The following is a 22,938-nucleotide window of genomic DNA, read 5'->3' as shown; positions in this document are numbered from 1 at the left end:
GTCGCTATAGTGTTGTCCTTTTTTCAGCATCCACGACATGGGAGATTTTAATTGGACTTCAGTCAATGGAAGCTGATGATACAGCTGGATGGATGAATCCTCTTAGGCTTTCTGTCTACTTGCCATATGATGTGCCATTGGTAATGAATTTGGATTCAGACTTTGTGATACCAATTTCATTTTCTTCTATGTTGATCCAGCCCTATTTCTGTAGCCCTGGAAAATCTGATAGGAAGTGATAGAAGAGAAAAGAAAACAGAGGAGGAGGAGGTAGACTTCTTTTCCTGATGCAGCCTAGTCTTTTGCTGTGCCTAGTTTGTAGCCAAGCAATGAGACAAGGAGGAGGAGATTGGAGGAGATCTTGGCGGGCATAGGAGTGGACCCCAGAGCCCTCTATGACAGCACAGAGTACTCGGGGGCTTATCCTTCTCCTTTCCCAAATTGCAGATCTAGGAACTATTTCTCAGATGTACCTTTACTCTTTGAGCCAAACTGAATACGAAAAGAACTATGACATTGTACCATACAGGGTCCTGATCTGAAAACTGGGACTGTGATACAGCAGGAAGGAAGATTTAACTCTTTCCTACAAGCCCTCCCTCCATCAAAATCAAAAGCTCTCCCACAAACCTATTTGCCCAGGATGAAAAACACACGGGTGCTCATATTTTTCCCCTCCTGTGCAATTAGTTCCATAGTGCACTTCTTGTTGGAATACTTCAGAGAGGAAAGGATTAAACATCTTGGTGTTGCAGTCCAGATCAGTATTGGTGCTCCCGGCAGTGCTGTTTTTAAACAAGGTTTAAAAAGACGGAGCTGCAATAATGCATTTGCCATGTAATCTGGTTTCATCCTTGCAGACTAGCAAGGTGAGCTGCCTAGCACTGCCCCCTTGTCTTGCACAAGATGCTTTAGTAGCTGGTGAACCACAAGTCAACTTATTCTGCATGTTTACCATTAAGAATCCAGTGAGCTATTCAAAGTAAGGTTAGAACTGTATCTGCAACAGAAGGTTAAAATGTGAACAATAAAATATTGAATCCATATTCCTTTGCATCATTAATGTAGCTTCCATGAAAATATGCATTGCACAAATGTTTCTTTCAGGTAAATAAAAACCTCCATTGAAGGTCATGAGTGCTTTACTACACCTATGGCTATCCATCTACAAAGAGGCACCTTTTAACATGGTGATTCTCTTTATTTAGCAGGGGGAGAGTAACTGGCCCTCTCCACCCCCAGCATAGTACCTCCAGGGACTGTTGCTGGTGTCTATCTTGTGTTTCTTTTTAGATTGTGAGCCTTTTGGGGACAGGGATCCATCTTATTTATTTATTATTTCTCTGTGTAAACCACCCTGAGCCATTTTTGGATGGGCGGTATAGAAATCAAATAGATAGATAGATAGATATAATTATCTAAGATGTACAGTATCCGTCGCTAATCCCATGTGTGGCAGCTCTCGCTAGAGTTCGTGAGTAAGCTGCTGGGAGGGGGAGAAGAAAGCGGTGGCAGACAGAGAAAATGGCAGGGAGGGGGAGAAAACAGTGGCGGCGCCCGGAGGGGCTGAGAACAGGGGGAGAGCCAAGAGGGAAGCGGGAAGGAATGGGGAGAACTAGAGGTGCAGATGCTCTGAGCCCGTAGTTATAAATTAAAACATCAACTTGTTATGATAGTCATGTATCATTCTGTACTGAATTATTTCCATTCATTTACTCATTTGATTTATATACCACCTTTCCAAAAATGGCTCAGGGCAGTTAATTGCATTTTAAGTCAGTTTTCATGTACTCAGATTTACTTCACCAATGGTATTTTCATTTCTATTGTATAACTTAAAGGGGATGACCATTCTTACTGACTCTACTCATAGTGGCATGGTAATAGATAGGACCGGAGGAACAAAACAACAAAGGCTATAGAACATGTTTAATAAAAATAGGAAAAGGAAATCTGAACATGAAAAATAAAAACCACACTAGATATGTCTACTGCATAAATCAAAAGGTTTTATGTCATAACATGAACATGTGCCATACCAGCTCATATATTGAATTTCAGTAGTTGGTTGCATAAAGAACTAAAGTGTAATGAAACTGGCAAGCAAAGTATTCCCCAGTCAGCCTTATCTTTGTTCCATTTGTCCTTCAGACGCAGCTTTTCTTGCGTTTTTCAATAAAACCCATCCAGCTTTTTTTTTATTTTGCATCTCTCTGTAACTGAGCTAAGAACACCAATGAGATTCAGTGCTTTTCTAGTTGAGTCCTTAGCAGCTGTTTTTTAAGAGATCAAAACTTAAAATGCTGCTACATGGTATTAAGGCTTAGCCACTGATGTGTCCCTGTAGAGGTTATGTTTTTTCTTGTGAGGAGAGCAGAGGGAGGGAAAGGGTGAAGGGTGACACTTTTGAGCAGGCTTGTAGACAGTAAACACTACTTTCCTTGTTTCTTAGGATCCTCTTTGCAAGCTCGGTGCTTAACCTGACTGAACTTGTTGCCCTTCGGCCTGACTTTGGCAAATTGAAAAAGGTCCTTTACTTCCATGAGAACCAATTGACATATCCTGTCAAGAAATGTCAGGAAAGAGACTTCCAGTACGGATACAACCAGATTCTTTCATGGTAGGTGCATCTCACACGCCCTTGTGTTTCATTGTTTTGTTTTTTCTCTTATATGCATGCCTTCAGGGTTTATTTTAAATAAAAATGTGTGGAGTCCTATGCAGCACCTAATTGGAGACAGACAGATGCACACATACACAAGCTGAAGTTCCTCGATATACACAGGTTGCAGAATGAGAGCTATACCTGGATGCTATTATAAGAGACTTGTCCTCCAGTAAATTACACTAATTTTCAGTATATACCTCATTCGTAATACACACAAGATGCTTTTGCTTTGAAAGCACTTAACAAAGGGGCAGTTAATCAACACTGGCTTAGCAATAGCTTTTATTGCATACAGCTGAAATTAAAATAGAGGTTTTCAAGGGAGTAAACAAAAATTAAAATGTACTGCTGCAGTGTTTTTTTAGGGAGAGAGGCTAGTAAGATACCAGATAAATCCTTTTCTTTCATTGCATATTCACAAATTGTGCAGTGGTAAAATACCCAGACATTTAAAAGGCTGTGGCCCTTTATTGTTACTTAAAACAAACATATTTCTTGAATATAAGTTAATGAAAGAAGTTAATAACAGCTATGCTGAAAAGCGTTGAGATTAGGCGTTATACAAACCTAAAGTGAAACTGAAGAGCTGAATTGGCTCGAATTGAAATAGATTCATTTACTTGGTCTATTTCACATATTTGTTATTAGGAGAATTATTATAAGTGTAGATTGAGCATTTTAAAGCTATATGTATAACATCTGCATCTTTGCATTGTAACTCAGATGAAAGACAAATAATGATCCCTATATAGTTGAGCTTTTTGTAGCTCCAGTTCTGCTATCGTTTGCAAAATGTTTCTATTTTGCAGTAGCAGTGTTCTGAAAATATAATGAAATAGCTTTGCCTTAAAATGGTTCTTAAAATCAAATAGCATCCTACATAAAATATATTCCTCACCATTTCTACTGGAGGAAATGCATATATTATGAAAAAACGTTAAACCATGTTTCCCTTTGTTAATTTTAAAAATGCTATAAATTTCTTTATTGTTGCTATTATGATTTAGCTTTATTAATGTCAGAATTTGAATTTTGAGATACATAAAACCACTAAATCCAGTCTGTAAGTTCCAGTAGGAGAGAATGATCTAACAGCCGAGACTGACTAATCTAGGAAGTGGGCACCAGCTTGCCGAGGTGCAGAGGTCTGCAATGGTGCTCTGCCATCCCCTTGTCGGTCCCACATCTCCTCTTTGCTGCGCTGCTGCTTAGATGCCTGAATGGGGAGTTAGGGGAATGCCTTGGCCGACCGATGGGTATCTGTCTCTCCCATTCTCCCCATTCCTGATTCGGGCAGTGGCAGACCATGGGGTTAAAGCAACAGCTCTTTTCCCTCCAACATTTAGCAAGGGGAAAGTGGGGCAAGTTGAGCCCTGGTGGTGCTTCCTTCTCCCTTCTTCCCATAGTTATTTGCATTATTTCAAGGAAGCCCCTTTGTGGGTGGGGAAGGTAGAAGGTGGCAGAGGTTCCATGAGTCTCTTGTGGCACTGCTACCCTTCTACCCATCCACAGTTTGCAGATGGGGAGGTGGCTGGGAAAAGGCAGTGGTGATGCAGTAGAGTTGTGTAACTGTTGCCCCCTTCTGGCACCTGTCATGTGGACTCTGTGGCCTCAGGTCAGTTGTGGGTCCTTAGCCAAGACCGGTCTTAGCCAACCCCTAGTGCTGGCCTTGTAGATTGGGAGGTTGCAATGCTTTGTTGCAGGTCTCACTTGTTCCCTCTAATACAGGTTGGTCCTGTGCCACTTGATAGGGAAGCAAGACAGGAGCCTATGGATTGGGATTGGTGTCTACATACTGCATATTTCCCCAAAGAAAAGAAACCCCCTCGCCCTGCCGCCATTGGAAAGCAAGAGCTATGCATTTGCGTTGCTCTCATACTGCCAAAGAACCTAGAAATATGAAAATGCTGCACAGGTGCATGTCCTGAATGTGTTGAGAGGTTTCCCTTCAACTTAAAGTCCAAAGGGAGTACATTTACTCTCTGTTCTCCAGATCCTTTAAGTTATTAAGAAGTTTTTACTTTCACTGACCAAATAATTCTTTGAGGACTGTTAGTTGGCATTGGAGGACAAAATTCTTCTTTCAATCCAAATTAAACTCTCCAGTAGGCTATTTAAAATGCCTAGGGAACAGACCCCTAGCACCTTAAGAATCAGAATTCTTAAGGGGACTAGGGGAAAATCTCAGCAAGGTTATGGAGGACATGATGGACATCAATTAGTCTCATAACCACCACCCTCTAGTCTATTTCAGCTACCAAGAGAACAGAGCACCTAACAAGGTGCAACCTTGGTTCTCCATTGTTGGTGCACTAAATATCCAATCATTCCCAACCACAATAAATTGTGGCTGGGGATTACAGGAGTCGTAGTTCAACAACAGCTGGAGAGGGAAGGTTGCCTATCCCTGAACTAAAAGCATTTAAAAAATCCGTGAACAGGTTAAGAGATGATGCCATCAGGAACATTCAGAGCTGTATGGCAGCTTTGCTATTGAGTGAATAGCTTGCTGTGCAGTTAGCCCTGAACTTGAGCTCTGGGCCTTGTGGTGCATTTTGTTACTTGTGTTGTGTTTCAGTTTTGTTGAAGACTGTAGATTTTAGCAAGAACCTTCAGTGAAGATTTTAGCAAGAATAATTTTTACTAGCCGACCCTCACAGAGCATCTGTGTGCTATTTGGGGCAGGCTCTTCTCCCCTCCCTCCTGCCCCACTCTCTCTTTCCCACTCACTCACCTCCCCTTCCAGTCTCTCCATTGCTTCCTGGACTTTGCCACCGCCACCTCTCCTGTACCCGGGACGGCCTGGCCATGCCGTCCTGCCGCTACCTTCTGCCCCGGCGGCCAGGCTAGGCTTTGCTGCCACCTCCCCCTTACCTGGGACAGCCATCCTGCCGTCCCACCACCGCCTCCCCCCCCCCCCGCAGACAGGCCGGGCTTTGCCACCACTGCCGCCTCCCTCTTAACAGGGACGGCCATCCTGCTGTCCCGCCACCGTTTCCCTTGCCCCGCCCCCCGTGGACAGGCCGGTCTTTGCCACTGCCACTGCCTGCTCCTCCTCCTCCCCTCTTACCTGGGACAGTGTGGCCAGGCCCGGCCATCGCTGCTGCCGCCGGCCAGCCAAGGCTGCCTCCTCAGACTGTTTTGCGATTCACCTCCATTCCCCCCCCCCCAACTCTTGCCCAATGTGAGGAAGTCTCGCGAGAGCTCAGCTGCCAAATCCAAGAGGGCACGCATGCCAGCTAAGAGAATTAAATACAGTGGTCCCTCGACTTACAAACTACTCGACATAAGTATTTTTCGAGTTACAAACGGCAGTTTTAGATCCGGTTTTAGATGCGGTTTTTTCGACTTACAAATTTTTAGATGGGGTTTCCTCGACTTACAAATTTTTAGATGGGGTTTCCTCGACTTACAAATTTTACATGCAGTTTCCTTGACTTGCCTGCCTGTTTACTGCCTGTTTATTCTTGAAAAGAAATGTTCCTGTGCAGTTTGCAAGCCTTACTGGGGGTCTGGGTCTTTTTTCTAGACTCCGGAACGCATTAATCCGTTCCCAATGCATTCCTATGGGAAACCGCTTTTCGACTTACGAATTTTTCGACTTACAAATGTGCATTCGGAACGGATTAATTTCGTAAGTAGAGGGACCACTGTATATAGATTACACGTAATTATTTTTCCTTTAATTAGCATAGGTTTTTTTTTTCTCTTGTTCAACTGCATTTTTTTTAATACTTGAATTTCCATTTTGGCAATCATAAAGAAATTATGGGCCATGGAAGAAAGAATTTAAAACTTAAGTAGACCCAGAATGTGTCTGCCTGCTATTAAATGTGGGATAGAAGCAAAAAGTTTGCTTAAGTTTTTGGGTCCCTTTGTGTCTTTTTTGTTTTCATCTGTTAGAAGCAAGAGAAATAGGTTAGCTTACTGGTTGTCTTAGTTGAAAGAAAACACGTTAAAATCATATGTTGGGAAGAATGAGAGATTTCAAAAAATGGTCCCATTCCAGTTGTTGAGCTGAAAAGCATTGGAGCTTCAAATATTTCCTCACTGACTCCTGACAAATATTTCTGCTGACTCCTGCTTTTGGGGGGCAGTGTCAGTTTTCTTTCTTGACTCTGAAATAGTGAGAATTACCAGGATGAGTGCCTTTAGCCTTGTGCAGGCTGTCAAATTGGTAGAAATGTATGTGTGTATGGAGAGGGAGGTTGGGATCATTCCTGCTGATCCCACCCCTGACTTTCATGCTTTGATTATAATTTCAGTACAGGAGTCTATGTCAGTAGAAACTGCATATCATCTGTAGTCTCCATGTTTGCAGGTATAGAGCAGGTGTTCAGAGCCTATACATATTGGCTTGTTGGCATGTGGGCACCTGTGCAGATTAGGGCCAAAGCCAGAGCCATTTCTCTCTTTCTGATAGTGTCCCATTTCCATGATAAAAACTGCATTGTTCATTTATTGAACTTTTTTACATTTATAGAATAGTATGGTGAAAAAAGTATTGTTAGCTAGGTTATGAAAATGTTTAGCTTTGTTAAAGATCCATGGGATGTGAGTGAGTGTGTGTGTGAATGTCACACATGATCCTTGGAGCACACATCAAAATGACTAAATTAATATCTATCCCATGTCTGACTTCTCCAAAGTTTTTGGAGAGTGGTGTAGCATGATAGTAAAATGAGCTAGAGACCTCTGGAAAGTTATAAAATGTTGATACCTCCAGAAAGTTATGTCCATCCTCAGTCACCAGTTTTTGTGTGGGGATGGTATTGCAAACCCAGACCCAAATAATGTCAGGATATGCGTAATTGGAAGAAATTAGGGCCACTTTATTAAATAATTACAAACCTGCAACAAGGAATTTAACCAGAGTGCAGGTATCCCCTATATGGGTCAATCTCATAGGAGGTATACCCACAGGAAGGTGAAGGACTGGATTTGATTCTGTTCAGGACAAGTCTGAACCTTATCTGGACCACGAGGTTACCCCTGACAAAGGAATGCATGCCAACCCACCTCAACCCATGTTGCAAGGCACTGAGCGGCTTTTGCTGGCATGCATCCGAGTGAGAGCAGATCCCTCCCGAGAGTCGCGAGATCACCACGCCTTCCTCCATATTCCCACTCACCATAATGGCCCTCCAGCCCAGCACCATTACAAATTAACCTACCCTGACCCGCACTCAACTGTAAAGTGACCAAATAACCCAGTGGCAACCTTAACAAAGTTAGCGAGTAGTGGGCAAAAAAAGGCCCCAAACATAGCCAGTCAGCTGAGGCCCAAAAAATTCCTTCTTGGCCCCAAAAGGCGACCGGAATCTCCCCCACTGAGTCAAGGGACAGGTGGGAGGGTGCCTGCCCTCAGTGCAACTGAGAGAGAATGGAATGGAGCCAGCTGCTTATGCATTGATTGATCCACCCGCAACACATGATGGGGGACAAAAATGGCCCACGTGCCTGCTTCTCGGGCTGGGCCCACAACTTCACCCCCGCTCTCCCACAGTGAAGGGGGAGGGCAGCAGCTATACTGCCTTACAAGGTTATTGTACAAACTACTAAAATATAGGCATTACACAACTCTGATAATGTGTGCAACAATTTTTCAGTGCATAGGAAAGGTGCCATATAATTCAACTTAGTATTTATCATTTATTCTTAATAATTTATTCTTTTTAATTAGTTTGGTTGCTGACGTCGTGGTGTTCAACTCTGCTTATAATATGGAGTCATTTCTAACATCCATTGGGAAATTTATGAAACTGATGCCTGACCATCGACCAAAGGACCTGGAAAAGATAATCAGACCAAAATGCCAAGTCCTTTACTTTCCAGTGAAGTTCTCAAATATAAGCAGGTTGGTAGCTTTTGACTTTGTGCCAGTTAGTGTTTCAGTTACGTTTGAAGTGATCGTTGTTACCTGCAATTTTTCATTGGGCACTTCATGACTTGTTGGTTGGAAAATCAGTTCAAGTAGGATCTGAAAATTGGCTCTAATCCAAAGGTGACCTGAAAAGAGAAAAGAAGGAGCCTCTGGAGATCCCATGCACATCACATACTTTGTGCATTACGTCTCATATACGTAGTACATCTCGTGTATTTTGCCCTTTTGGCACGCTAATTTTTCTGAATTAAAATTGGAAGAATGCTTCATATTTGCACTCAAACCTTTTTTTGATAACTGAGAGTCACCAACCCTCAGTATAACCTACCTATTTGTGTTTCCACTTTTGGGGTATTAAATGTAACGAGATGAAATGTGCAGCCACCTCAGAGAATAGATCATTCTCAACCTATGAAATTGTGGAATGACACAGTTGGACCAAATGTTGAGTTGTGGCAGAAATGCCTGCTTCAGTGAAGGCTATCTGGGAGAAGGCAAGGCCAGGGCAGTGAATCAAGAAGAGACATGCCTATGGGTACGTTGCACTCATAATTGCCATAATTAATTCATTTCTTGTGGCAAACTAGTGGCATTTACTAGTTACTGCAGTAGACACTTGGAAGATCACTTGGCCTTATGGCTTGCTTATTGTGCTGAAGCTAATACAATGAGCACTTTATTCTGAATGTCTCAGGCCTTATAATTTTGGCCATATGTATTTATTGCTGATGATGTATTAAGGTCACAAACATGACAAAACAAAATGGTCTCAGTCTTTACATTAGCTAGCTGATGTAACTTTATTTGGATTTTAATATTAACTTCAATTAGGGGTGTGCTCAAACCGCGGTTCGAGCCCTGGTTGGGAGCGGGTGCTTTAAGAAAGAGGAGAACAGATCCTTACATGCTTTCTGCTGCCCCATGCAGCTCCCTACTGGGGCGGCACTCAGCCTAAGTACCCCCATGCGGCACCAGCATGCACATGGCGTCTTTGCATGCGTGGGTGCCATTTGCTTGGTAGGCATGGTGGTGCTGAAATGCAAATAGCGCCCATGCGTGCGCGGATGCCATGTGTGTGCTGGCACTGCAGAGGGATACTTGGGTTGATTGCCACCCCCTCAGGAAGCTGCATAGGGAGGTGGAGAGCAGGTAAGGACTTGCTCTCCTCTTTCTCAAAGCTCCTGCTCTCTGCTCCCAACCAGGGCTCAAACCAGTGTTCGAACTGTGGTTCGAGCACACCCCTAACTTCAATGTGATTTCCTAAATTTTAAATTGAGTATTGTGTTGCAAAGCAACATTTAACATACCTTCCTTATTTCTTTGAAAAGAAATACTTTTTACAATGTTTTTTGTTAGAGTCATGCATGCTCTTCAGAAAAAATCTGGCATATTTCATATTGCTTGCTACTTTTTTTAAAAAAATCTTGTGTTTAGAAACCAATTATGATTACTTGCTCTAGATAAAAATAAACATCTACACAGGAGGCCAAGGTGCTGCTTTTGACCCAAATCAACAATTCCTGAATCAAGTTGTGCAATTTTAGCCTGAGCTTTTTCAGATAGTTGCCGCTATTTTTTCTAACAAGATCATGTGTTAAATAAACGTTGAATGCACCTGTGGCAATTGAATACAGTTTATTAATTTAGTCTGTATTACTCCAGTGAAATCTAGCTGAATGGAAATGAAGGAGAAAAAGGTTAAGAAATATCATGGCCAAACTTAGATTCATAAAGCAAGCTCTTAGCCCAGAGTGTTTTTCGAGTTATTTTCAAATGGTAATTTGCTTTATCCAAACCAAACTCATACAGTGTAAGTAAGTGATTATTTGCATGACTGACAGTCATTTGAATGCCTGCAGTCTTTTAAAAATGCATAATTTTGCAAAGATGTTGGGGGGAAATATGAACAGCAAAATAACCAAGGTGATTTTTTTTCCTCCTTACTTTGACCTCCTTTTTAGTTGTTGTTATTGCCCTTAATATGATTTTCATTTGTATACGTGACAGAGACATACGAAACAAAAAGGCAGTACTATTAGGAATATGACCATGATTTGTAAAGGAAGCCCTCATTTTAAGTTAAGTTGTGACTGTGATGCCATGTAAAAATACATTAATGCATCACCTTGAACTGGGCCATGTAAGAACTGGGCCACGTAAGAGGACACCACTAGAATTTAATGTCAGCAAATAAATTATTTTTATTTGTAGCATTTCTTAATGAAAGGTACTGACATTCCCCAATACAGAAGATGTGATAGGTGTATGTACCAGGAAACAATATATATTTAGGAAGGATTGATAATATCAGGCATGATTTGACTATTTGGGGAGAACGTTAGGGGTGTGTTATTCAATTCAACCTCGAACTGATTCAGGTCAAATTTGGGGTGATTCGACCTCGAATCAAATCACCCTCAAAATAAAGGGCCCAATTTGGGGTTGAAGAGAATCACTCCAATTTGACCTGAATAGATTTGGGTGATTTAAGCGCCATTTTAAGAGCTGTTTTTCTGGGGAGAACTGGAAAAATGGGTGTCAAAATGACACTGTTTTTGTGGGGAGAGCTGATCTACCAGTTGGTTAGACCAGTCCTCTGAGGCGGGCTGACGCCTTGTCCAGAGCAGAGAGCTGGTCTACCCACTGACTCTAATTAGTAGACCAGCTCTCCCTGGGAAAACTGCCATTTTGTGGCCTGTTTTTTCAGCTCTTCTTGGAAAAATGGCCAAGCCAGCTGTTTTCTACGATTCAATTTTATGATTCTGTGATTAGATTCAAGCTCGAATTGAATAGCAGAATCTGATTCATGCACACCTCTAGAGGACATGATATTACAGTTTTGTGTATTGTTTTGTTTATTTAAAATCAAGTTGTAGTGTTAATTAATCTAGGACAAATTTTGATTTTTTTTTAAATTACTTTTTTTCAACAGTGTCTATGGAAAACTTGAAAATGTTTCCTTTAGACTTACCATTCTAGTGGCAAATGCTGTTTTGTTCATCACCTTATAGTTGTTTTAAGTCTGTGACATCGCTACGGCTGTCTTCATTGCCGGACAAAGTAGACTGTACTGAACTGGGTAGCCCCACAGTCTATATGTTTTTATCCATGTGCAGTCTAGTTCAAGTTAACATTTCAGCACACTTTCATAGCTACCACTGCTCATGTGTGAGTCACATCAGTCAAAATGGGTCATCCATGCAGGACCAAGTCATGGTCCTGTGAACTGGGACTGGAGTTTTGGATGGATCACAGGATTTTCCTTCAGGAAGTTATATGATGGTTTATTCCAAATGAATGTTTTGCATGTGTGCATCCATATGAAGCCATCCATTTGAAAGATAAATACCACTAGTTAAGGAATTATTTTTTAGCATTCCTTTGAAAATCCAGGACTTGTCCAATCCTTTTTTCCACTAAAAATGAAATAGCCAATGCTGCCTTGATGCCTGTCCGCTCATTCACTGCCACCACTTATTTCTCTGGATGAGGAGAGCTAAGAAAGCTCTCTGGATATGTGATTCTCATACTTTGTATGGATGTCTGCAAAGAGATGGTGCTATACCGCTCCTTCCCTCACCATTTGCTTTAAAAGTTAAATCTGTGTCCTAAGGCACTTAAAATCCATGTTAGACAAATGACAGCACAGAATAACAGATAAAAAGGAACAGATGGGAGGACTAGGGTTGAAGATAATGAGAGCTGCTTTCATTAATACAACTTGTTGGAATATACAGTGCTTGCTTTTTAAATTCAAAAATGAAGAAATATGGAGAGTCAGATATCTTAAACTGTGCTTCTTTCTTATATTGTAAATGCCATGGTTAAAATGGGAAAGGACAATAGTGGTGAAAATGAGGAGTTCACATTCAATAATGCTGATATAAGAGTTACCCTGTTCTCCAATAGTGAAAGGTTCCTGTGGACTATTTGGCCTGCTCCCAGTTGAAGCAGCAGAACAAAATGGATGCAAAATACAGCAAAGTAGCAAATCACATGATGTGTAAAAGCAGGTGCAAAGAGAACTAATGTAGCATTTGACAAGTAGATGGTCTAATACAGGATTGGTGACAGAGATCAATAAAGTCGTGTTAATCCAAAAATAGTTTTCTGCATGCCCTATCAGCTCCCCACTTGTCACCCTTGCCCCTTCTGGATCCTTCTCGGTGATACCCATCTAACTTACACCAGCCTCCAAGGCAAATAGGACCTCATTAAAAGTTACTGTTTATTCAACCACTGTCTAGTTGGTGCTGTAGGCGTTGTTTTGTTTCTTAACCCAATTTCTTTATTTCTTTACCAATTTGACCAGTGAAAAATGATGTCTCCTTTCCTTTACCTAATGCTTAGTGCCCAGGAGGGCTTTCTGTCAGCTTCGGCTGATACACCAGCTACGCCCATTCCTGGAGATAAACAACTATAAAACAGTGGTGCTTATTCTGGTAACATCCAGACTTGACTACTGCAATGCACTCTACATTGTGCTGCCTTTGCACATAGTCCAGAAACTGCAGTTATTACAGAATGCAGCTGTCAGGTGGGTCTCTGGGGTTACCCAAAGAGATCATATTACACGCATTCAAAATAACTTATGTGTCACACTGGCTGCCAGTAATTTTCCATGTGAAATACAAAGTACTGTTTATTACCTATAAAGCCCTGAATGGCTTGGGTTCAAGTTATTTAAGGGAACTCCTCCTTCTTCATGAACCCCGCCCCCTATTACGATCATCTGGGGAAGTCCGGTTGCAGTTGCCACTGGCTCAGTTGGTGGCGACTCGAAACTGGGCCTTTTCTAGGATTGCCCTGGGACTTTGGAACATGCTTCCTAATGAAATGAGAGCCTCTCCTTCTCTGGATGTTTTAAAGACGGACCTACAGTAACTGTTGTGTCAGGCTTTTAGTTTATAGTTTAAGCTTTGGATTTCTTATCTGTATTTTAAACTGTTTTAATTATGCTAATGTTTTAATTGTTGTGTTTTTAGATTGTGAACCCTCCCAGGGACTTGCATGTAACATGCGTGGTATAAAAATGTGTTAAATAAATAAATAAAATTAAAATAAACAAATAAATAAAATAACCCAGCTGAGATTTCACGTTAGCCTTTCACTAACTCCGAAGTATACTGCAGTTGAATTCTCTATGCAACCTACTTAATTTTATTATGTTGGGTACTCGTCACGTTGCATACAACGCATTCCCATAAAAGTTGCATTTTGTATTTACAGAGAAATTTCTCTTGAGAGTTCAGGTCTTGTAAAACATTCTTGTTGTACAGCATGAACGAATTATTACACTCTGGGGCATTAAAAGTGAAGTGTACTGAAGAAAAGAATTTTTTCATTAAAATGCAGTTTATATTGATAAAACAGATTACTAGCATTTGATGAAATGTGAAACTTGGATCTGCCCATATCACTAAATCGCTGGTAGGTTTATTTTGGCAGGAAGACTAGCATGTAATGTATATCAGAACCAATCATTATGCAGTACCTGTTAGTTTTGTATTCGATTAAATTGTGCTTCAGCAAAGTAGTGGGGAGGGGAGAGAGTGGGGTGGAAAAACCAGTACTTGCTATATCTGTATCTTGAAGTAGCAGAATGTGGAAACCAAGAATATTATAAAAGAAAAGCTGTTGTGTTATCAGTTTTGGCACAGTCATTTATCAATCAGTATTTTAAACATTGACAAGTGGTAATTTAATAGGGAATGACCCTGTTGGCAGAAAGTTCTAATGACAGATGATGCAAACTCATTTATCACTATGGGGCTCTGCTGGCTTCTTACCTTTCTCAGTATCACAGCTCATATTTTCCAAGTCTGGGATGTGAGAAGCCACAAAGGGCAAAACCTGTGGCAGAAAGCCTGCAACCACTTCTATCTCTTTAAAGTGGTTAACTCCTGATTTACAAATTTTCTTCCTAGCTAGATCTAGAGGCCCGATGGTTTGATAACAATTTAAACAATATTGAATTTGTGTGTAGTATCATATATCCAAAATCCCATTCCTCATTTGTGCATCACTGAGTCATGCTAGTTGGCTGAGATGCTCCAATTTGGCCTGGCCATCAGACAGTTGTAGGGTGGGGGACAGGGTGAGGCAAGGGCATCCTGCCAGATTATTTTAACAAAGAGAGAAAAGAAAAGCAGTATACAGAAAGTACATACCCCAGAGGCTTCTATGGTGGTGTGTGTTCTCTGGGACACTTTATTTATTTATTTTAGAATTTCTAGCCTGCTAAACAAATCTACCAAGAAGCTTTTTCAGTGGCTAACATCACAGACAGGTGCACGCATGCGCGCGTGCACACACACACACACAACTTTTATAGCAGCTTTGGTTGACCATTGGCTTGGCATGTTTTTCCTTCTCTGGGGTATTCAGTCTCTTGGATGGTTCTGTGATGTGTTAATTGACTGACTTCAACTATTTTGGCTAATTACATGCTTTGTCCTTTTGTCACAACTTTTGGCATAAAGACCAATATGAATGTGGAAAAACACCAGTAGTGGAGAGGATGCAGGAAGATGCCCAGAAAAACCATATCACTCTTAACAACCCTGAGTGGAAGTATTGCCCATAGTAATGAAGATATAGTAGAACTAATAGGTTTGTAAGCACCTTGCGGTGGGAGCTCACCAGGGACAGGTCATGGTGAACTGAGATATCTCAGTGGGATATTTCCAGTTGACTGTCGATGCTAATCTTTCTGAGCAACTCAACAGGATGAGTTATAATGATCTTCTCCAAATGAAGAAGAAATGAGACCAAATGAAAATTGATCTCAATAGCTAGCATTATAGCTAGTATATTACTGACACACTGTATTTGTAAGTTAAACTAAAGGTAAAGTGTGCTGTCAAGTTGATTTTGACTCCTGGCGCCCACAGAGCCCTGTGGTTTTCTTTGGTAGAATACAGGAGGGGCTTACCATTGCCTCCTTCCACGCAATATGAGATGAGACCTTTCAGCATCTTCCTATATCACTGCTGCCCGATATAGTAGCAGCGGGGATTCAAACCGGCAACCTTCTGCTTGTTAGTCAAGCACTTCCCTAAATTCCAACTATCAGTGTCTGCTTCAGTTTTTTCTTCCCACCTGAATAATAAAATCACATCAGCAGCTATTTCATAGTCAGAAGGTTTATGGTTTCATAGTCAGAAGGTTTCATCGTCAGAAGGCACATTTGCTCAGTCCTGATGTGCTGTATCTTGTCACAGCTACAAGAAATCTGCTTTCTTTTCCTGTGTAAAAATAGATTATGAAGTTCTTGGGTATGTGGCTCTGGGGACATTTTCAATTCCTTTGCATGTACATGTGACACAGTCTAAAACTGTGGAACATTTTGTGATAGTGCATATCATCCTTGTGAAGGGTCCCTGCTCCTGTTTGTTGTGCTCCAGTTTTTAGAATATGTGCTGCTGAAACAATGATATGCTCTCATTTTGTGCAACAAAGCTGCTGGCCAGGTTGGAAGCAGCACACTTGTCCTTGGCAAGCTCATTTTTGCTATAGTGAACACCTCTGTCCAGGCAAGTTTATCCAGCGTCTTGTGTGACTCCTTCTCACCTGATTAATGCCCTCTCACATGAAGTGAGAAGATGGCCTCTGTGATAGTGCACAAGTATCTTAGAAGTGCTGTCATTTGATGCACTCTACCCTATGACCCTCCCATTTTTCAGTTTCCCTATAGGAAAATGCTGAAAGGCATCATCTCATACTGCACGGGAGGAGGCCATGTTAAACCCCTCCTGTATTCTACCAAGGATGACCACAGGGCTCTGTGGGCGCCAGGAGTCGACACCGACTCAACGGCACACTTTACCTTTACTGCTTCAAAAGTCAGGCACTTTGAAGGATGGGGAAGCATGCCAGAAGAGGCCGCCACACCCAACTTACTTAGCTTTTCAAATTTAATGGTTTTTTTTCATGAATTAGTAATAATTGTTCCTCTCACTGGTGCGGAAAGCACGCACACATTACTCTTAGAAGTTATTTCAAAAAAATTAGGGTTGTCACCTTGCAATATATTTAGGTGGCAGTGTTGTTGTGACATTGGTGGTGGCCCATGTCCATATTGTTTGGCGGGTCACCACTGCAGCCCCCCTAACCCCCTCCTGCCGCAGAGGCCCTGCTAACCATTGCAGCTACCACAGCCGGGAAAGGGAAGCAAACCTGATGGTGATGTCATCCTACTATGCTGCAGCCAGCTTCCGTGGGGCAGCAGCTGCCAGCAGCAGGAGGGCGGGGGACAGGTGTTTGTGGGGGGCTCAAGCAGAAGGTGACAAATGGGAGGGGCAGGTGGGGTGCCAACAGCAGTCGCCCTGCCCAGTCAGGCTGCTGGTAGCCTGTGTTCACGTACAGCTGCACAATTATAGATCTCCCCCTGCTAAGTGGATTTTCAGACTAATGAAGCTGCAAAGCCCACAATGATGTATTGTTGGGAGTCACCGTTAGTTTCAGAGGGAAGGGGAGGTAGAAAAAAATCACCCTTCCCCTGGTATATACAGATTGTAATGAGAATCACTGTAATTGGTTTGGCTGATTAGTTTTTCTTTTCTATTTTTCTTATGTTTCCTAGTTTGTATTATAGATAAAATAATAAAAAATAATTAATTTTTAAAAATCACCCTTCCCCTGTAGCACCAGTGCACCATTGCTGCTGCAGTGCTTCATTAGTCTGGATGTCTGTCACAGTCTGTAAAAATAAAACAATATGTACAAATACATGTATGTTTTTACCACATACAGATCGTAAATTCTTTGGGGAAAGTTGGAATGGAGCTATGAGGTGGTGATGGCAGATAAGATTTTAATTTTATTGTAATTAGTGGGATTGAATGCAAAGTGAAGTATTTTGTTGAAGTATACTTCTGCAGTTCCAGAAGGCTCCACTAAATATAAAAACTATTTTTTTTAAAAAAAGTTAACCTTTTCAAAGAGAACTTGGGAATTCAGTACAGCCAGCTTCTAAGAGGGAATCTCTAAAACATTTGCTTGCTTTGGCTAATGGTATGTGCATGCCCCTTTAGATCATATTCACAGAGAAAACAAAATTTCTGTAACACTTTTTGGTGTACAAAGTGATTTACTATTCTTATCTCTAATTTACCATTTGCTTTGCCCTGTCTGAGGTATCGATATGGATAGTTATCAGCAACCATTCAAACATGAAAACTCTGTGGGTGGCATTTTCAAAATCCCTTACCGCTGACAACTGGATTTTGCAAAAGAAAGTTGAGTTACTGTAAGCATGGTGTAATGTACTTTTCTGAAAACCTGGACATAGGTGATAAGAGTGGAAGCTTTTGAAAATATGAACCTTATTTTGGTGTCCAGATGGAAACTCAGCTCTTTAGAGTGCGCGGGGGAAACTGTTTATTTTGAGGTGTGGAGCACTAGAAAATCTGGCTATGAGTTTCTTTGGAAATTTTGACCATGTGTGTATGTGTATTAGAGACTTGGTTAATTTTCTTATTGTTCTGAATGCTTTTACATCAACGTATCTTTTAAAAAGAAAAGATTGGCTGGGTTCGGACACCATGGCGCTTTCCAGGTTACCCACTCAACAGCGGCAAAATGCTTCGGTTCAGGCAAATCACATTCAAAACATAAATAGCAAAGTGCCTAGCGGGGGAGCAGTCTCACGAAAACTAACAACCAGAAAATACAGCAACTTTTTTACACTGGACATACAACATTATAGCAATAAATCACAGCAATTAAATCCAAAACAAGGCATCAGAAATGTGGACGGCACCTGCTGTCAGCGTAGGGATTGCGGTGTCACAGCACAGGAAGTGCGGAAGCACACTTTAGAGATACCTTGTGACCCCGTTGCAAGGTATAATCTAGTTGGTCTAACCATAGTTAAGAAGTCAAAGTATAGTTAGAGTTTCCAGACATACAACAGGTTAACCATGATTTACTGCTTGTTTATTTTATGTCCCGTGTCCTGAGCACTCAACTTCATATGTTCATTCCTGCCTCCATGGTACAGTACCCTTGAGGCAAAGTAGTGGCACTAAATGTGATTTGTTAACGTTCTCTGGATTTAAACTAACAGGAAATCACAATTAGTTCAGATTTGGTTTCTAAACCAACTTCAATCCATAGTTCCAGATGTTGGCTTGTTGGTCTCAAACTATAGTTTGTGGGCAAGCTTAGTTTAGCCATAACACAAAACTAGCTGAACTATAATATTGCATTGTGTTTGACTCCAGCCATGGAGTTGGGGTTGAAGCAGATAGTGCACTTGAGCAGAAAATTAGATACAAGATCTTTGAACTAAAATTGCTACATCTCATTAGTTTTACTGATGTAAAAAAAGTCTACAGCTGGAGTGGACAGGTGGTAGATTGTGTTCTCCACTGGTGAATCGATATCTGATTTTTGTGGAGCACCTAGCACTTGAATGTTTCTGAAATGTTTTGCAAAGGAAGCTTGCGGGACCTTTATGTAATCCACAATGAACAATGTTTTGTTCTTAAGGAAGTAGAAATACTCAGGATCACCGAATACAAAATAGTTATGCAAGAACTTTTACAGGATGTTGAGTGTGCATTCCATGGAACCAGAGAGTTTCTAGTTAAAAAGGAACAGGAAAATAGACCATAGTAGACTGATCAGACCACCCCAGGACTGTGTTATGATGTAGGGATATGCTCGAACTGCAGTTCGAGCCCTGGTTGGGAGCAGGGAACAGGAGCTTTAAGAAAGAGAGAGCAGAACCATAGCTTCCTACTGGGGTGGTGCTCAGCCCAAGAACCCTTGTGCAGCACCAGCACACACATGGCATCCATGCATGTGCAGCGCCATGTGTGTGCTGGTGCCGCATGGGGGTATTTGGGCTGAGTGCCGCCCCAGCAGGAAGCTGCACTGGGCAGCAGAGAACAGTTATGGTCCTGCTTTCCTCTTTCTTAAAGCTCCCGTTCTCCACTCCCAACCAGGGCTCATACTGCTGAGTAAACCCTGTGAGCCTCAGGGCTCACAGTTATGTAAGCATTAGCAAGGTTTTGGAATTATTTGAAAATGTGAAGTGGGAATAAGGTAACAGACAGCTTACTACACAGTCTGAACCTGAGCACAAGCATTTCTGCCTGTTCTGTTTTTAACTCCTGGGGCACCTTTTACTTAATGGGGCACCTTTTTAAAGTGGCAGCGCCCTTATATTTTGCAGGGGAAGAGCAACCATTCCTTTTCATCCCAGCATAGAGTCCCTTCAGTGGCTGTTGCTAGTGTCTTCTTTGTATTTCTTTTTAGACTGGGAGCCCTTTTGGGTCAGGGAATCCTTTTTCTCATTCCTTTCTAGGAATGCGAAACTGCTGCTTGAGAATGAGAATATAACTGCTTTGTGAACTTTACTTCTTGGTCAAAAGTTGTATATCATTTTAAAAATAATAATAGGGCTATTATCTCAGTGGTTGTCCTATACACTGCTTTATGTTTTGCATCTGTGCATTCCAATTGGAAGTTGTGCTATATTAGGAAGTGGGAGGGATGGGAATGGAGAGCCTGAGAAAGATCCAAACTAAGTTCCTTTGAAATGAATGGGGCTTGAAACAAGTTAGTCATTACTAACAAAAGTCTCATTAATTTCAGTAGTGTTAGTCATGACTAAGATAGTCTGGATCTTGATCCCTGTGAGTCTGTTGTATGGAATGAAAGGAAAACAAGAAAAACGGAAAGAGAAACACTGGAATAAGACCATGGCCTCAATTACCACTGTGTCTAGAGCTACTTCACCCATTACAGTACAAAACCTCATGAAAAATTGCATGCTTTTCCTTTGGCTTAACCCCTATAATAATATGGTAGAACCTGCTCTTTTTTTATGCATGGTGGGAATGGGATGATGCTGGGCTCCCTCGGTATGCCTATGCAGTTTGGTTGCAACAGATCTTGTGACAGATGCAGAGGGAAGCAATCCAAGAAGAAAGAGTCAAGCACAGCGCCACTCGTTGTGTTTCGTTTCTGTTTCATTCTCAAGCCAGAAAACTTCATGGTGTTGCTTTAGATACACTTTTGGATAGACTTATTTCTTTTTGCTGATATGGACACACAGGGCCAGTTTGGCAGGCTTTATGCTTATCCGCAGTATTAATGCAGTCTGTGACTTACACAGTGCACTAAAGAGAGATGACATTTCTAATATTAGTTGACAAAAGCATATTACACAGGGTTTCTAGCCTTTTTCTCAGATAGGAGTCCTAATTGCCTTTTTAATGTGTAGCAAATGCATTATACAAGTTGTTCACCTTTAAAGCCCTTGAACCACTTTAGTTCCTTGCTTCTATGGAAGGCAACGGTCCTTATAGTTAGCTTTTGCAAAGTCTTTCCTGTATGTCTTCCTGTAACATTCCACTCTGGCTTCTGTTATGGTTCTTCTATTATGGTTCTTTGGGGAAGATAGATGTACATGCTTCAAAAGAGCAAGTGAACAGTCTTCCATGGACTGCCTTTCTGAGGGCAAGAAGGGGGAATTCTCTAGATGAGATTCCATCAGGTAGAAAAGGATAGAACTTTTGCTTTGCATTTCATTACATGGTTTAATATGAATTTGGCATATCTTATTTCCCTCAGACCTTTGGGTTTTGTTTCAGACTTTGGACTGTGTCTTGCTCAATGCTTTGAGGGCTTTTGGCAAAAGCACTGCTCAGCTGTGGCAAAGCAGCTTTTAGCATCTGTATGGGGGTTCTCTGGAAAAACAACAGCACAAGTTTGTTCTTTATTTTTAGTAGTTGATGGTTTGCTTACATTTATGAATTTTACTTGCTAGGTCTTGCCAGTCTTTTTACTTGCCAGTCTTTTTCCTATTACAGAATGATTTTTAGAAACTATTAAGTGTGTGTGTGTGTGTGTGTGTGTGTGTGTGTGTGTGTGTGTGTTGGATGTGTGGGGAAGGCTGTCTTAATATGGATTAGAAAAATTAAATATTTTCTGATAAGCAATCTCAAGGACTATTCCTCTTTACTTTGAAAAACTCCTGACTTGTCCCAATGGAACCTCTCTTTATCTCTCCTGCCTCAGTTTCCTCACTATTTCAATTGTGCATTGCTGTATGTGTTACTACTGTCCCCTCTGTACAGTGACTATTCATTTCCAGACAGTGGTCACAGAAAGGAATGTTTCTGCCCCAGTGCTGAAAATCCATTCTATGATTTGAATCTGCTGGAGGAGCTTTTCATCCAAGGCTCAGAACCTTCATATCTCTGAAGTATTTTATGCTATCAGTTAATCTGAATGTAAATGTATCCCTCTTGATTTATTCGGCTACGTCTATGAGGATGGAGAGGAGGGTTATTTCCCCCTTTTTAGTGAGCCAAACCTCTGAGCTCCTCTTTGTTGCCAGTTGTCTGAGTGAAAATTGGAGGAAAGAATAGCTGTTCATTAGTTGGAATGGAAGGCAACCAAAGAACCAAAAAAATGTATTATCAGGTAGGGATTGTTCTCGCTACTGCTTTTCTACCCATAAAGTGACACACAATAGGACCTGTGCACGTTTTAGTATGTGACATTAAAATAATATAACTTCAGCTGTTGAAAGTGCCCCGGTCCTGAAGTCATTTATCTGTATGTATGCTAGCAACTTATTATTCTGCGAGCATCACTTCATTTTGGCTTGCAATAAGTCCTGTTCAGTCATTGCGCTGCAGTGGAATGTTTAAAGCTGAAATGTGCATTGGAATCTGTTTGTTTGCAGCAGATGATTTGCCTAAGCTTTGATGCGCAGTCACTTTCTGACATTTGTGTATTTCAGCAGTGAACAATGTAAACTCATTTTCTGAGCACTTTGATTACTTGCACATAGCAGTGCCCATGGCATGTGACAGAGAAGAGCACTCTATCCACTAATCAGATAGATATGCTTCAAGCGTATTTACACAAAATAATGAAAACAGCTGTTAGATACCTTTAAACTTGAGTGTGTTTTGTTATTAATCTACTAGCCCGTACACATGACACTATAATTCTTTGCTCACTCAAGTTGCCTTTAATGACACAGTAATAAAACTGAGAGGGATGAAAGTAATGGAATTGTAGAATGTAATGCCTCAGTTGTTCTACAGTGTCTTCCTTTTTGCCAAAATAAACCACAATTAGGTCCATATGGTGTTTTTGAAGTTTTCAAGCAATGACCCTAATAAAAAGTAATGAATTTCTGACAAAAGAAAGCGTGGTGCTCTTTTAAGCAGATATCTTCGCTATTGATCTAGATATGATTGCAGACTGATATGCTAATAGAAGAAGAAAGGTTCAACGTGCCTGTTACAAGCACTTTCATTTTCAGTTTATTTTAATCATATGAAATTCCATATGAAAAGGTAGAAATATTTTGTGATCTATTAATTATGCCTCCCTTTTAATAAGAGCTAATATTTTC

At 41.2% G+C, this 22,938-nt stretch overlaps 1 protein-coding gene across 10 annotated transcripts in view; it reads left to right on the top strand.

Moving 5' to 3' along the window:
- GTDC1 (glycosyltransferase like domain containing 1) overlaps nt 1-22,938 on the top strand; it is a 336,841-nt gene that overhangs the window by 164,018 nt on the left and 149,885 nt on the right. For 9 of the 10 annotated variants that reach the window (XR_008312945.1, XR_008312944.1, XM_053282909.1 and 6 more), the window contains 2 exons: nt 2,453-2,620; nt 8,352-8,525. The exons of the other annotated variant lie outside the window; for it this stretch is intronic. Coding sequence is in view for 7 of the 9 variants with exons in the window: in XM_053282909.1 (XP_053138884.1) it covers nt 2,453-2,620; nt 8,352-8,525 (342 nt within the window). In the remaining 2 variants the exon portion in view is untranslated. The remainder of the gene's footprint in view (nt 1-2,452; nt 2,621-8,351; nt 8,526-22,938) is intronic. 10 annotated transcript variants of the gene reach the window in all.

Source organism: Hemicordylus capensis, chromosome 1 (assembly GCF_027244095.1).
Source record: "Hemicordylus capensis ecotype Gifberg chromosome 1, rHemCap1.1.pri, whole genome shotgun sequence".
In the NCBI taxonomy this organism is placed as follows: Eukaryota; Metazoa; Chordata; class Lepidosauria; order Squamata; family Cordylidae; genus Hemicordylus; species Hemicordylus capensis.
The sequence above is the reverse complement of the archived record's forward strand: the minus strand, read 5'-3'. Positions and strand labels throughout refer to the sequence as shown.